Source organism: Pezoporus wallicus, unplaced genomic scaffold (assembly GCF_028554395.1).
Source record: "Pezoporus wallicus isolate ANWC-B61680 ecotype Strahan unplaced genomic scaffold, APGP_CSIRO_Pwel_v1 contig_3815, whole genome shotgun sequence".
Classification (NCBI taxonomy): domain Eukaryota; kingdom Metazoa; phylum Chordata; class Aves; order Psittaciformes; family Psittacidae; genus Pezoporus; species Pezoporus wallicus.
In genome coordinates, this window is record NW_026637911.1 from 3,176,076 (window position 1) to 3,192,686 (window position 16,611).

Genomic DNA, 16,611 nt, shown 5'->3' on the forward strand with positions numbered 1-16,611 from the left:
TATTTAATATGTCTAGCTTTTACTTAACACCAAAGTGATTGTACAAATCTGAAAGGCTAAATCTATGAGAATTATTTTACTGGAACAATTAAGTTTTGTAACTGTAAAGTTACAAAACCAATAATAAGACCAATAATAGATGCTTATACTGAAATTCAGTCTATTGACAAGCAAAAGAGGGAAGGAGAGCTTACATAGTCTATTTTTACTTAAGTCGTTCAGAACAAGGTATTTAACACCACGTCATCTAGGTCACAGTTAAGTCACTGGGAGTTAGTTGAGAGACTTAAAAGAGTGTAACAGCAGAGCATCCTATTTTGTAGTCAGGTTTACCAGGAGTAGATGTTACATATGTTTTCTGAAGGCTAAAGCCAAGATCTGGGTTTACTTTCGTAGAACTTTCTATGAAGTCTTCTAAGAAAATTATGTTTCATAACATCATGTAAACACTTTAAACTTTAATAGTCAATAAAATGGCTTGGATCTTCTGTTTGTAAAAGGTCTTGTTTATTTGATATAAAAAAGTTACAGTTAACTCTTAAAATGGTGGTGGTATATTTTCATACATCAAATAAGGAATTAAAAAAGTTAATGAACTTGGGTTTGATATTTATATTCTAAAATGACTGTTGTAAAAAGCCTCTGCAATGTGCAAAACAAGGCTAGACAAAGACTACAGATGCAAGAGTTTGGTGCCTTCCACTCAAATACTTGCATGCAACTCCACAGAAATAAATTCTGAGGAAAATGGTACAAAATAAAGGGGGGGGAGAGAAACTATAAAAAGGGAGGGAAAGTTATTTTGGTAGTTCTTCAATGATAATGCGGGAGACTGAGTTCCATCCAGTAGAAGCATCTCCCCGTGGATAATCTGAGCAAGTCCCGACCCAGATGGCAATGTCCACCAAACCAGCATTGATCCCTTCACACAGACCTTCCACTGGTTAAAGACAAAAATCAGGTTACCTCAGCAGACACAACTACTTTGTATTTCATCACTGAAGAGGGACACCAGCACTTGAGAGCAGCAGTGCATTGCAAGCTCATAATGTTTAGTTAAACCTGAAGAAAACACTTTTCGAAATAAAAACTATTAATTAGAGATGTGGTAGCATAGGTTAGAGTCATGCATTGCCTTTATCCATGCTGCTTCTTGATGTCTGTTGCAGTACCTGCAGCAGATCACAACCCAGAGGATGGTTACATGGGAGGTACACCTGCATCTGTAAACATCCAAATTCACTACCTGGTAGCTGGGATATGGCTTCAATCCCACCTAGCCATGCTTTTAGCAATGATGGGGAGGAGGAATAGGCACACAGCCATAACTGGCTTCCACAGCTGAGCCCTGCAAAGGTGATTGCCACCCTGTAACCTTTCCCACTCTTAATTCATTGCTTCTGTGTAAAGTTCCACTTCTGCTGTCCCTTTGTTTTTTTCCCCCACTAGCACCACTAGTTGGAGGTAGGTTAATGAAGACAGGTGGGTCCTACGCCTTAATGAAGAAACCCTATCATAACTCTAGATGTTAGATTTCACACAGTCATGAAATAGTACAGGGAGGAAAATGGAGAAAGTATAGACGATGTTAGTCCCCTGTTCCTAGTGTCACCTTTTATGTTGAAGTAACTTCACTAATTTGCCTTTTGCTTAGCAACTGAGTAATAGTTCCCAGCTATTTCACTTTGGAGGTACATTTGTGCCCACCTGAAATTATAATAGAAATTCCAGGAGGGATAAATCTTATGCACAGATAATGTGCAAGTATCAGTGTGACATGACACTGTTCTTGGCAAAAAGGAAGTTTCTCCACATGCTAAAACAGCACAGAATGTCTCTGTAGCAGAGATCAGTAGAACTGTCTGGACAGAAATCTCTTCTATTTCTAAATTGCAGGATGTAAGTGCCATGAAAAATACCACAGTAATGAAGTACCGCTTAATAAATAATTCTTATATTGTTGATAGTCACCTGTGAGACAGCAGAGTAGGAGTAACAAGTGTTACCTGGCCACTCTTCCTCCTCCTTTCAGTCTTTTGAGTTTATAAGGCAGACTGTACCCTGGGCACTTGGTAACTAGATTTGCTACTGGCTTCTCCATCTCTGTTCATGCAGTCTCAGCATACATACCTGAAGAAGTTCGGTGTATATTAATAGTAGAATTCAGCTCCGGGCTTCCTTGATCTAAATAGATTATGGCTTCAATAGGAAGTGGCCCAGCACATTCTGCTCCATTAAAAGTGAAGTACCAGCGCTGACAACAGGCACTTTTGCATTTTAGCCGAAGCGATCCACTGAAGAGAACACGGAGAGCACTGTTGGAGCGCATCTTTGTAAATGTGCATTCCTGAGAGGAGAAAAAAATGCTTTGGTAGCAACCTCTGGGTTTTAACCTATTTATTTTCTATATATTTAGCAAATAGATTTAGGAATATAATAGGAATATGTTTATTTCAGAATGGTTTCACTATTCTCTTTAGTCCCTTCCCTCTAGAAAAAATAGAACAAAAGAAGAAAATGGTACAGCCTGGCAAATATTGTATGGTGCAAAGATGCAAATCAGAAGCAGCACCTCATAGATGGTAATGGAGAACGGGGATTATGGAAATTCTTATTTTATTTAGATAGTATCTGCTGTTAAAATAGTAACCTAGTTACATTTCAGGGTTCGTGTAAAGGGGTGTGACCTGTCTGAAGGCTGTATGCAAGTCCTTGCATGAGAGGACAGTACAATTTCTGTCTCTGTTAACAGAAATCTTGGATTCAACAGTTACAGGATCTGTGAGAGGCTTAAACTCTGCTAAAAGCTCCGCAACTGAAAAAGAAACGTTTTCAGGTATTACCTGTCTTCAAAATGCTGGATATCAGGGGATGGGGGAAGCTAGGGACAGTTCTGCAAGTACATGGCAATAAGAAATGTTAACTCAGAAAGGTTGATTCTCACTCTAAGCACAGCAATAGCAGTTAAATTTCTCCAACCAATCTGGGCATTGCTTCATAACTGTGATTGATTACCCCTCCTATGGAGACAGGCTGAGAGAGCTGGGCTTGTTCAGCCTGGAGAAGAGAAGGCTCCAGGGAGACCTCATAGCAGCTTTCCACTACCTAGAGGAGCCTACAAGAAACCTGGAGAGGGACTTTTTACAAGGGCATGAAGTGATAAGACAAAGGGGAATGGCTTTAAACTGACAGAGGGGAGACTTAGATTAAACAACAGGAAGAAATTCTTCACTGTGAGGCTGGTGAGACAGTGGAACAGGATGCCCAGAGAAGCTGTGGCTGCCCCATCCCTGGCAGTTCAAGGCCAGGTTGGATGGGGCTTTGAGCAACCTGGTCTAGTGGAAGGTGCCTCTGCCCATGGCAGGCGGTTGGAACTGGATGATGTTTAAGGTCCTTTCCAACCCAAACCATTCTATGACTATGAAAAAGGTTCCAAGGAGAAACCTGTATGATTGGTGCTACCCAGCTCACAGAGTCAAATTGAGATTGCTGTGGTTGGTGTAGCGCAGCATCCGTGGCAAAGCTTACTTACTGCTATCTTTCCAAGATCGATGCCATAGTTAAGTGCACTCCATGAACACTGCTTGAAGTTGGGCGTCCAGGACTCCTCGATGCTCTCGCGCATGCACTCTCCCTTCTCCCCCTTCAGCCCATCCCGTCCTGGGATCCCAGGTGTCCCGGGGATCCCATTGGCTCCTGGGTTTCCATCCCGTCCAGGAACACCACTGGGGCCTTGCAGGCACATGCCATTGTACTGAAACACAGAACAGATCTTGCTGTTTCCATCCCTCACTCAGAGGCTAACCAAGTTAAACACAAACAAACACAAACGCCCTGCTGTGACAGGTGATGTCTGGATCACCAAGAAGATGCTTCCATAGAGGAAGAAAAGGAAAAAAAAAAGTTCAAAGATAAGCAATGTCAGCAGAATTTGCTATAAATTAAGATGCTGATTATTTTACGAAAAGATGCATAAATCCTAGAATGAAAATGTGGCTGTGTCCAAAGGATTAAAACCTGCTGGAAAAACCTCAGAAGATCCAAAATGTTTCAATACAGAAACAAAAAAAAAGGTTGGATGTTAACAGTTACTTTCTCCTACCCCAACATTGCTTGTGTCACTGTCTTGGCCAATAGGCTTCCACTGCTATTTTTCCCTTTCTTTAAAAAAATGAAAACAAAAAACCAAACAGTGAAGAAAACTTTGCAGGGAGCAGAGCTTAGTGCTGGTTTCTTTCTGTTACCCCTTCTTTGCAACAGAATCACGTCACGACAGTCATGCCCCATAAGTCAGACTCCAGAGTGCACACAGTAAGTCAGTGTTGATGTGGATGTGGGAAGCTGCACCCAGGAACAACCCCAAACTCAGGATCCTCATTCATAGCAGTGGGAAGGCACACGTGGTAGGGTTAGCATACTATCATTCTCCCTCATCACAGTATTGGGAAAGGTCAAACACTACTCTCCCAAACCACAGTTAACACACGTTGCCTTTGTACCTTATGAGATTTGGGGTTGCCCTCCTTGGAGAGAAGGTTTGTGCAGCCCAGAGCTCCTTCCCCAGCAGCCTGAGCACTGGATGCTAGGGGACACCCACGTGTGGAGCTGGGGGAGCAAAAAAGAAACAGAGCAGGAACCTGCAAGGGCTGGTGACGGCCGGGCTTTCACTTTAAATGCTCTTGCCCATCTGCTGACTGACTGCTTCATCTCATCCCAAGGCCACACAGATAACTACATTCTGCTCTTGACCTTTCTCACACCTCTTTCTCTTCATCCGTTTTGAACCACCTAAGCCCTACCTGTTTCAAAAAGAAATGACCATGCAAATTATTCTCCTTCCTGCAAACCATACCACTACTGCACCATGGGAGCTGTAAGCTACAGCCCCTGCTCTCTGTCCTTTGTCAGGCTGGTCAACTTTAGTCTTCCGGGGTTGTTCCTTCTCCAGGGCTTTGGTGCAAAAAGCAGCATGGTCATCACAGGCTCGGCTGGAGGCACTCTACAAATACAACGAGTGAGTGTATGAAGAGGTCTAGTAAGCAGAAGTTGACTGAGAGTTGGACTAATCTATGCTGGCATTCTCTTAGTACCTTCACCAAAGAAAACACTGTTGACAAATGGCAATGGGATGCTATAATCAAGAAGGACACATGGAGAAGTTGTTAGCTGGAGAGAGCAGGCTGCTGGGCAAAGCACACACTGACTCAGAGACCATGTGAATAATGCAAAGACATTTTTGTTTCACACAGCACTGGTTATCTGCTTTTGCTGCTCTTTTTCCATTGGATGCTGCTTGTAACAGTGACTGGCTCTGGCTTTTCACATGTGATTACTCACCACAGAAATGCCAAGGATGTGGAAACCAGGGAGAGCTGGGGGGAGATGAGGCTCAGGACTCATGCTTTTTGTATGCTGTAAATGCATAAAACATCTTTTAAAATGTCCACTGAAGGCAGCATCCCCTCTGGGGCATACCTTTATGCTGCCCTGAAGGGCTTTAGCTTTGCTGCTTACTCTGTGGCACCCAAAAGCATGGAGCAATGCAAGAGGAATGGAGGATCCTAAACCACTGCTCCAACAAAATCTCCATGTGTGCAGACCCCTTATTCTCTGTGCAATAAAATTTCCACAATTAAAGTGAAAGGGTAATAAGGTGGTGTGAAAGCGAAGGAGCTTTGTACCAGTGATGCTTCCAGCACATCACTTCAAGGGATCTCTCTGGAGATGATAGCAGAAATGGCCCTGTCACTGCTTTTCTATAGGAGGTGAACAGCAGTCCAGCCACTCACAGAAATAGCTTCACATCTGCTTTCTGCATTCCAAAGACTGGAAAATCTCCCTCTTTTCTTCTATCCCTGAGACAGGATAGTCCCTGTGCATCCAGGTTTCTAGTTGCAATGGAACGGCAGTCCCAGGTGCCAAACGGGATAATGCATCAACACCACACCAAGGCAACGGGGGGTCAGTAAGCGTGCAGATACGGGTTTCGCAGTAACTAACAGCTACGAAAGAGGAGTACTCTGATTTCTCTCTTTGTCGTTTATTATCCACTGGCCCTTTGGGATCTGAACAGCATCACCACCGAGGTGCAGGGACTGCGGGTTCCAGCGGAGCCCACGCCAGCTTCAGCCGCAGGCCCTGAAAACACGAAGGGAAGACCCGCACCCACCCGCCGCAAACCAGCGGTTTCTATCAAAGCCAGTCCAACCCTTCCTCACAGCACAACCAGGGCGTGACAAAACAACCCAAGACAGAACCCAGGCAGCACCGGGACCCGGCGGTGCCCGGCCCGCAGCGGCAGACAGGTTTTCCGAAAACCTCTGATTTTTCTTTTTTTTTCCCCAACCTTTCCACTGAAAGGGCCGAGCGGCTCCATTCCCCAGCCCCCGCCGCCCCGACCCCGCCGCTCTCACCATGTCCACCACCTCCCGCTGCCGCAGCGCCTTCTGCTTCCCCTTGGGGCTCTCCGAGCCGCCGGGCGGCGGGGCGGCCGCCAGCAGCAGCGCCAGCAGCAGCAGCACCGGGGCGGCGACACACGGGGCGCGGGGCATGGTGCGGGCCGGGGCCGCGGTGCTGGGGCCGGAGGCTGCGGCGCAGAAGCCGTGTCCGCCGCTCCAAGCGGCAGCGCGGGGATCAATGAGCCTTTCAGAGCGCGGAGCCCGAGCTCCCTCCCCGGGGAGGCCCGGAATTTCCATCCTGTAACCGAGCGGGAACGTCCAGTGCCACCCCCCCGCAGCCATTGGCAAAGGGGCCGGAGGGCTCCCGCCCCTCGGACCAGCCCCACGGATCTCGGCCCGGGCGCTGCCGGCAGCCCCGGACGGGCCCTCCCGAGCACCGGGAAGCCTCGTCCCGGCCTGGGGAACTCTCCCTGCGGCGGGGAACACCTTTCCCCCAAGAAATCCCGTAAGGGCCCGCAGGAGTTCCACCGTGAGGGGAAACGGTGGTAAAACAGCAGCAGCTGGATAGAAATCACTGGTTTTGATTTAGCAGAAGTGCCAGTTAAGGGCACAAAATCCTTCCGAACAGCAGCAGCGGAATTCGAGCTTTTACAGAAGAGCTTGGTGTTGCCTGAGTGAGCATTGTCAATTTAGTCACCCAAGAAAAAACTCAATTTAATAACCCAAGTCCCATTTTGTTTTCATTTAAAATAATACTGTATTTTTCATCATACCAGAAATGAAAGCACTATGAAATAAAGGATGCTGTATGTCCTTAAGCATTAAATAGAGAAACAGTAAATATTCAAAAGCTAACTTCTGTATGCTGCAGTCTTCCTGGGGTTTATCGAGGTAGAGTTTCCAGAAGGGGGAGATTAGCTTTCGTACATTTTTCTTCTCAAGTATTTAACAAAAACGCACATTTCTCCTCTAGGAACGCACGTTACAGGACGTTGAGCCATTTACGATGGACTGGACTTCTACGTACACTAAACCTCCTCTGTGGCTCTGCCTGCAGTTAGTTACTTCTGTGCTTTACACTGCTTCTGCCTTTCTACCCCCTTCACATCTGTACTGGCTGAAAACAGCAGTGAGGTGAGATTTGCACCACAGGTCATGCTGCTGGCATCAGCCCTGGCACACACTGTCCTGGGCACTGGGACGGACACCAGCCTCATGGCTGAGGTGGGGGCTCCTGCCCTGTGAGGATGGCAGCCATACACTGACAGCTGGTGAAGGATTCCTAAACCAGTTGGGAAAACTCATGGAATGTTGTAAATTCTTAATTATAGCAATCGCTTCTGTGACAGCTTCAATGAGCATCACGCACAAGCAGAGGCTTCACGGTGCAGCAGTTTGGGTCTGGACTAGAAGCTTTTAATCCCAAATGGATGGCTTTGCCAGGGGAAGCAAACTGGGGAGAGCTGTGAAAGAAGCTCTTCGTAAATACTGGTGGGACATCTGCTTTGAGCTCTGGTGAGTGCACTGGGCAGTTCCCAGTGCTCATTTGACTTGCAATGTGCATCGCCATCTGGGAAACAGAACTGTCAACATCCTCCTTAGCCTGCTTCAGTCCAAGCAAGCCTTGCCATCTGTAGGCTTGTGCTCTGTGGGCTTTTGATGTATTTAAAAGCTTCTGAGGACAGCAACTGTTGTTGAATGCTGGTGAAATACTCCACTCAGAACTACTGATTTACTTTACCTTAACTATTTCCCAGACAAAAGGAGCTATTGTAATAAACTTGTAATAAACCAGGATCCATATTACATCGACTAGTGATTCCTTTATCTTACCCATACTGCTATATGATACATAACTTTTATGTGTGGCTTTACAAACACGTCAGCAAGGATGATGAGGTACATACATCCACCATTCAAATGTCACTAAAATCTTCCACTCGGCCAGTCTGCTGCTGCACCACCGAGGCGGGCTCATACAAAGTCAGTGTGGCACCATCAGAGCAACGTGCACAGCAGATGCTTGCACCACAAGGCTGGTGCCATGACTGCTGTCTCTCCACTGCAGCTTGAGCTGTTGTCCCCCTCACACAGCCTCTCAGCATCCCCAAGCACAAGCCTGGAGAGGAGGATGTGCTCAGGCACACATGTATTTCCATTCATCTCAGCTATAAAATGTTTTAATTCAAGAGGCTGCCCTCTGGGTAACTGAGTATCTCCACCTTTCTTGTGAAAACTCTTCTTGTTATGAATACTATTTGTTACAGTACTGGTTTGAATTCAACCAGTAAATAACTGCTTTCATTCACTGGTCTTCACTAAGTGAAGCAACTACAGTAGGAAAGATTAGGAGCATTTTATCATGGGAACCCATTGCAGAGCCTGGGAATGAAAGACCAGGGCTATATTCCAAATCTGGTAGAAAAGACCAAGATCCAGTAGAACAGACCCAGATCTGATTGAAGAGTCTCCTTATATAGTGAGGAGAAGCTTTAACCACTTTGAAATAGATTCTTCTCAGATGGGAACTATATTACTTGTGGCTTTTCACAACCAGGAAAACCAGACTTAGGTGTCTAAATATTACAGAAGGTTCAAGGCTGAGATTCCTGAGCCAAATGAGGCCCAGTAAGGTAAGTGCCTAGACCAGGACATTTCCTCTACCTTTAACTCTTACTGTATTATACAGTTCCCTGTCCTGGCAGTGTCTGGGGATTTTGGCTTTGATTGGCAGGCATACCTAGACATTGCATTGGGGAACACGTGCATGCCGCAGGGCAAGAAGCAGAGTGCTCAGGGTTAGCACTGCAGCGCTCAGCATCACAACATTCAGGATCCTTGCTGATCTACCTTTTGTGGTTTTAATTATGGAGTTCATAGTTTAGCTCTTATTTACTTTATTACTGGTATTTTAGAGTGAGTTGTAAGTTGGTGTAAAAGGCTGGGATCAGAGAAGACTGTTGAATTTTCTGGAATGGCTCTTTGCAGCCTGCCTGTCTGACCCAGCAGACAAAGAGCCATCTGTGCTGCTGTAGAAGAAAACCAAAATAAGAGCTCTCAGGGAAATTTATTACAGGTTTAAGAAACAGATTTCATTTTCTCCCACAAAAAACTTTGGAACTGCATAAAAATCAATGGGATTGTGGCTTTGATCCCTTCTACCACTTTTTAATTCAAATATATTCATATGTGTTCATATTCATTAATGTTTTAAAATAATCCAAAACTTCTCTCCTTTTATTTTGCTGCTTTACTAGCACAGATATAAACCTATTTAAAAAAATCTTCCAGAAGCTTCTACACAGAGTGACAAACATGGCCTTGTAGTCACAGAAGAGCTTTGTGGTTACATGCTAACGTTTGAATCTCAAAAGCAAGTTTGGGGTAAATTTTTTAGTGGATTATAACACTCCTTGATGTCCTGTTTCTGCCTTTAGGAAAAGCTTTAAAGTAGTAAGCCATATCAATACTCCGCTTGCTGAGAGTCTGTACCTCCAGGTGACAGCCAAGTCAAGCTAATAGTTCCCTAAGCAAGCCATGAAAGAAAAAGTTGGTCATCTAAATGACAGCCAGAAAGGACAGGCAGAGGTTAGAGGATAATAACGGAGTTTGTGGAAGACAAGGTACCTGTCAGGAAAGCATATGCTAACCCTTCAGAGGTTTCTTTGCAGAAGAAGATTCCTGTGTCCATACCCAGGAGGACAGCATATTCTGAGTGTGAGAGAAAAATCCTGCAGTGAAGTGTTAATTCCTTACTTCTGAGTAAGCACAGGGTAGTTCTTAATGTTACCACAAGAAACTTCATATTTATTTTTGCACAATAGAAAACACTAGAGAGAGGATTAACACTTTTAATTACTCAGATTAATTAAGCTTTCTGTTGAGAAACACTGTTACCAACAAGCCCAGACCAGGATGTACGTCAGATACCAAGGAGTTCATCTTGTGGAAACAGCTCCTTTGATCTTTTTTTTCCATCCAAGTCATCAGTTATTTATAGTTGCATTTCCCTATAGCTGTGGCTTTTACAGTAATAATGAAAGTATTGAACATCTTAAGCTAAACAACACTCACAAGTTGTCCAACAGAGTTAGATAATCTTTAATAAAACTGTCTGGGGGAACTGCTTCACTGATGAAGGATACCCCAGGACATCCAGACATTTCCATAGCGTAAACTTGATGATGAAAAGCCCATACTGAGCCCTGTTTTCATTGACTGCTCCTTGCAGATTTCTGACTCTGGAGGACTCTGGGCTGCGCCTCTGTCACCCAAAGGCAGCTGCAACACTGGCTGCAGCCATGGAGATATTCTGGTTGGAAGGGTTACCTGAAGCGTATCTGGTTGAAGCAGGTCCAGTTAGATCAGGTTGTTCTGGGACTTGTGCGCATGGTAGAATGGGAAAATTAATTCAGCCCACCAGCTTTTAGTTAAATTCAGTTGGCCTTCAGTGAACCACTATGTGCAAGGGGAGACCTGGAGCTCAGGAGAAACATTTGCTCATTAGAGTGACTGTGAATTAGTTGATGGTAGAAAAATTACTTGTTTGCTTCATGAATCCTCAGTTAATAAAAACACCTTCTGCAGAACTGAGAAGCTAACTTTTCTTGAATCCTGCACTTGTAGATAGTTATTAGGATGTGAAAGACACTGCTCTATTCAGACATGAAAGCTTCTTCAATGAAGGGAACAATCTTGGTTTTCCTACACCATTCAAGTGCATTACCACAGGTCTGTCCTTCCAGTTTTAGAAGATAGAACCTTGAGTCAGTGATAATCCTAAAATTACAGGGATAGACTTGAACTTTGATATTCAAAGTTTTGTATATTTTGCTTATGTTTAAGTTATGTTTATTTTTATTTGTATACAGCAAGTCTGTTTAAAGGCGTTCCTGGGAATAAGTAAGGGAGCAATGAGGAGTGAGCTGCAGGCTAAGGGCTGCGTAGCATTTCAGTTTACAGAAAGCAGACATCTATCACCACCATGGCTGGCACACACAAAACACACAGAAGCCTGTGAATGCAAGAGGATTTGGCCACAGAAACAAATGAATCAGTCCAAGACACTCAACAGCTGTACAAAACTTCCTGTCTCAGAGGAGAGACAGAGGAGCACTGACAGATCTGAATACTCACGGTTGTTATGGCCTCTGCCTGTTGCATGTGGTGATGGAACCTGGAACCCACAGCGTTCCTGAGACTTGGCTTCTCACATCCACCCTGACCTCAGCGAAGAAATGCCATAGCTTGCTGCAGTCAGGGCTGTGGAGCTTCTGGGCAGCACCTACATCATCTGTTCGCTGACAACTCACTGCCACCAAAAGGGCAATGGATTTACAGGGGCTGCTGTGTCAGGCACAGGAAGAGAGATTCACCATGAGTGGTTCAGTGGCATCACCCCATAGCTAGCCCCAAGGATACTTCAGCAAAGAAACACTTTCATTAAGATTATTTTAATGCAAGAATAAGATTTCCAAAACAGAAATGTTATTTATCGTGCAACAACTGACTAGTGCAATGGTGCTGAAAAGGATCAAGCACAACACCGAATCCCTGGCTCACATGGAGATGAAATTGAGTTTGGCCAGAGCAGTGAAAGACCTACCAGGTTCCTGTGGAGAAAAATGTTTTTCAGGTCCTTATTTGAGTTACAGTTTTTACAGCAGGTGATCATCTAACTGTGCTTTTGTGATGCATGACTTTGCTTCTAGTGAGGTTCCTTACTTCTGCCCTTGTTGATTAAAAATCTCTTTTATGAGTTAACAATTTCGCATTGCCAAGCAGAGAAACTTTCAGTACGTGTGCCCTAAAAATATCTAACATGATTTAAGTTGTATTCATTTACAAGGCAAAGTCCTCCCTTGGTTTTTATTGCGTGTGCTCTTGGGTTTTCGTACTGGCTTGGTGAGACCCCATTTCTCCCCATAGGGAACCTCATCCTGACTACCAGCTTCTCTCACAGTGTCCATTCTCAGGATGATCTTGCCTACTAAAATCCCATTATAAGGAAAATAGCTACAATTAATTTCCATTGTGAGTCCTGACTTCAGCCAGCCATTTGCATTTCATCCTCTCACTGACATGTCACACCCCTGTCAGTGCCATCTCTTCACATTTCAATGGAATGACACATCTGGATTGTTAATCCCTGTAATGCACCCATTTGTTCTTTAGTTGGAAGTCTGGATTACAGCCCTGCATGCAGGTATCTGGAAGGAGAGCAAGTCTCAGAGAGGACTGTGTCCAGTGGGCACCATTGGTGACTCAACACCAGTGCCAAGGAACCTGGTCAGCTGCTTCAGCATCCTCAAATCCTCCATCTTTGCCTGGGTCATTGAAGACTTGCGTGCACTCTCAGCCAGAGCTGGGGCTGGAGATAATGCAGCTTCCCCGATCAGTTAAGCCATTAACTGATTAACTAACTTACAAATCATTTCCTCTAGGACCTTATCTGGCAGGGTCTTATTTTTATACCTATGTAATGTCTTGTGATCCAGGTTGTGGTCAGGCAGAACATCAGGAAGACAAACTGGAAGGCACATTATCTTCATAAATATATAGATACTTTGGTCATCCTTCATACACTCACATAAAACATACTTTTTCCTGTTAAGATCCCCTTGGTGGCTGTGTCTAATGATTCCACCACCACCTCTGTAACTTACAAACCTACTTAGTGGAAGTAGAATTTCTTCTTGCCATTTCTCTTCATCTTGTATGCCAAGAGTAAGTTCTAAAATACCAGTATGTTCCTCTCCACTTAGAACACCTGATGTTTCCTGCCCATTCTGCCATACCTGAGAGTATGCTGTCTGGGCTGGAGACCAGCCTCCCTCTCTCCAGTTCTGCTCCCAGTGTTGAGTGCCTGTTCAGCACTCCCACAAAAACCGCTTTCTTCCACACAGTTCTTGCAGCTCCTCTCCAGCTCGTGTTTGTATTGAGAAACCAGTGATGAGCCATTTAATGAAGGCAGATCTTAGTGTTTAACATATCTCATGTTTGTGATTATTTTAACTACTAAGACCTGAATTAAAACAGACTTTAATTTTACATTTAATTTCTACAAACAAAGTTGAAAACCAGGGAACAAGCATTAATGAAGAGCTCTAATATAAATGCCCTGGCATGTTTTTAATCTTTTAATTATACTTTGCATCTCAAGTGCTTTTTAATAGGAAGTAAAATCGGATTTCATAGATGTACGTCAGAAAGATACCCCGAGCTCTGCTTCTAGATATAAAGTAGGCATCTCAGGAAGGTGTGGTATAGGTTGCCCAACTTCTTTATGTTTAATTACAGTTAAATTCTAGTCCATTGAAGAAAGAAAAAAAGGTTAGCATGATAAAGGATAAAAATCAGAGTGAAAGAATAAGTGCAAAGAAAGGCCATGCACAGGAAATAACATATTCCCTTGAGACTCTAAAATCCCTTTGGTGCCAGCCATCTAAATTGCTGCAAATACCAGTGGTTAACATTGGCAGAGATCCTTACCAGTGAGTGCAGCCAAACACCAGCGGTCAGGTACCTTCAAAGACTCATTCAAGGCATGGCCAGTGTCAAGGGAGGGATGTAGCATTTCTCCTTTAATGTGCAGCCATCTGGAATTGTGCATTGAGAGACTGGGTGGTCAGACTTCAAAAGGAAACGTGATTCCTCATCCTATTGAGCTACTGCTTTCTTCAGTGCTTTGCAGAAGGCACAACTTATTTTTGTTGAAGTTCAACTTTTCATATTTAATTTTCTTTTAATTTTGCTTCCGAAATACAACTGGATTTGACATCTTTAAATGAAGTCTGTTCTGTATCCTGTAAAGAAAAAGGACCTACAGTTCTCTGTAAATCAGTTGAACAACTGTCAGTGTGATGCTTCAGCTTGTTTATGCTCAACTCCTGAACCAGAGGGGTTTTTTAACTTTAAAAAAGCAAAACGATTTAAAGAGGTTTTAAGTACTTCAGAGATCTTCCTTATGATCTGCTAATAGCACCTTTCAAACAGGAACAAAATAACTATTTTTTCCATTCCCTGGGTTAGTTTTGCAAACTTGAACTTTTTTTTCCCACCCCCAAAAAAAATTAGCAAAATAGGACAGTTTAGGTATAGTATAAACAGGAACCATGAAACCACTGTATCGGTAATTTTGGTGTTATTTTTGGTAATACCGGTGTTATTTTTAATCACAAATCAAATATGATTTAGCATGTTAAATTTATCTTGTCCTTTGAAAGGTTTTATATGCAATCTGAAACTTCAGTATAATGCATACTTTGAAGTGATTTTACAGATCCATTAAGAGAAAGAAGAGCCATAAAAGTCCCTTTGGTACAGATATTCTAAGGCTTGGAGTGTTGGCAGTACCCTTTATTCCAGCTTTCTTCAAACAAAGGCAGAAAACAAGACTGAAATGGCTGCATCGATCTTTCAAATGGACTTACAGCACATCTTTTACAAGGTAGCCAGTCTCGATTAAATTACTTCAGTTGATGGAGATGTTCCCCTAAGAAGTTATTCTTAGTTTTAGAAAAGCCCTTTTGATATGAATCATCTATTTTCAGTTTTAACTTTGGTCAGATAACAGATAAAACCCTGTCGTGGTTTAAACCCAGTCAGGTAACTTGTTCACTCACTTCCAGTGAGTGGTGCCGAGCTGACAACAATCGAGGTCCGTGTCCGTCTCCCCCCCCCACCCCGCACCGGGGCTCTCCCCTTCCCCGCTCCCGGAGGAACGGGGAGGAGGATCGAGAGAGTGCAACTCCTACGGGTTGAGACAAGAACAGTCCAGCAACAAATCACCACCGCTACTATCAGCTAAAACAATGATAAGGGAAAATAACAAGAGAAGAGAATACGATACCACCGGCCAAGAAAGCGAGTTCCACCCGGAAGCCCCTGTCCTTCCGGGTAACTCCCAGTTACCCCTCACCCCGGGCATGACGTGCTGTGGTATGGAATACCTCCCCGGCTAGCCCGGGTCAGGCGCCCCGTCTCTGCTTCCTCACGGCTTCCCCTCCTCCCTGGCAGAGCATGAGCCTCACAGAGTCCTTGGTCAGGGTAAACATCACTTAGCAACAACCGAAAACATCGGCTTCACCAACACTGTTCTCAAGCTAGAAGTCAAAACACAGCACTGCACCAGTTAACACAAAGGAAAAACATGACTGCTACTGCTGAACCCAGGACATTATCCACCCCTTATTCCATACAATTCACGTCGTGCTCAGATCCCACATTTTCAATACACCATCGCTCTCCCACATATATACATCCATATACATACAGACCAAGAGGAAAAGATCATTTTCTTAGTGCATGGACCAATCCCTATAATGCTGCCGAGTCCATTCGGTCCATGATGTTCAAAGTTCATTCTCTGTTGGGATGATGGCTGGAGGGAAGTCAGGGCCAGTCGCTGGTGACCTGGAGACATCTAGTTGATGGGCTATAAAAGCATTACACAGCAGGCAACAGCATACAATTGTGTTCACTGGCTGTTTTCCCCTAAAATCAAATCCCCTTGAGGTATACATCGGACTTCCCCATCTTCCCGCATTACCCACCAAGTATATCCAGGTCCCTGAGCAAAAGCAATCCCACGAGTGGGTTTGCCTTTACCTGAAGCAGGAATAACCCAGACTGTCTTCCCCAGCAAATTCTTCATATGCACCACGGGAACTTTGTCCCCCTCTACAATATGTAAAAGTTCTGACTGGGCTGGGCCAGCCCTGTTGGCAGATCCTCTGGTGTTGACCAACCAGGTGGCCTTTGGTAAATGTGTATCCCAATGCTTGAAAGTTCCCCCACCCATTGCTCTCAGTGTAGTTTTTAACAGCCCATTGTACCGTTCGATTTTCCCAGAGGCTGGTGCATGGTAGGGGATGTGATATACCCACTCAATGCCATGCTCTTTGGCCCAAATATCTATAAGGTTATTCCGGAAATGAGTCCCATTGTCTGACTCAATTCTCTCTGGGGTGCCGTGTCGCCACAAAATCTGTTTCTCAAGGCCCAGGATAGTGTTCCGGGCAGTGGCATGGGGCACAGCGTATGTTTCCAGCCACCCGGTGGTTGCTTCCACCATGGTAAGCACATGGCGCTTGCCTTGGCGGGTTGGTGGCAGTGTGATATAGTCAATCTGCCAGGCCTCCCCATATTTATACTTCAACCATCGTCCTCCATACCAAAGAGGCTTTAACCGCTTGGCTTGTTTAATTGCAGC

At 44.4% G+C, this 16,611-nt stretch overlaps 1 protein-coding gene across 1 annotated transcript; it reads right to left on the minus strand.

Annotated features, from left to right (window-relative positions):
* Positions 1–792: 792 nt before the first annotated feature.
* On the minus strand, positions 793–6,710 carry CTHRC1 (collagen triple helix repeat containing 1). The gene is made up of 4 exons (XM_057408285.1): positions 6,414–6,710; positions 3,533–3,754; positions 2,131–2,347; positions 793–940 (listed from the first exon to the last, which is right to left on the minus strand). The coding sequence occupies exons 1-4, from the start codon at positions 6,693–6,695 to the stop codon at positions 798–800; spliced, it is 864 nt and encodes a 287-aa protein (XP_057264268.1). The 5' UTR covers positions 6,696–6,710; the 3' UTR covers positions 793–797.
* Between the last annotated feature and the right edge of the window lie 9,901 nt (positions 6,711–16,611).

What these genes read in the sequence shown, in the direction of transcription:
- CTHRC1 (XM_057408285.1), bottom strand. Translation starts at nt 6,695, where the DNA reads ATGGAAATTCCGGGCCTCCCCGGGGAGGGAGCTCGGGCTCCGCGCTCT. An exon ending in AGCGGGAGGTGGTGGACATG is followed by an intron (nt 3,755 to 6,413) that starts GTGAGAGCGGCG and finishes TCTGTGTTTCAG; the next exon opens with TACAATGGCATGTGCCTGCA. An exon ending in TCGATCTTGGAAAGATAGCA is followed by an intron (nt 2,348 to 3,532) that starts GTAAGTAAGCTT and finishes TTCTCCTCTCAG; the next exon opens with GAATGCACATTTACAAAGAT.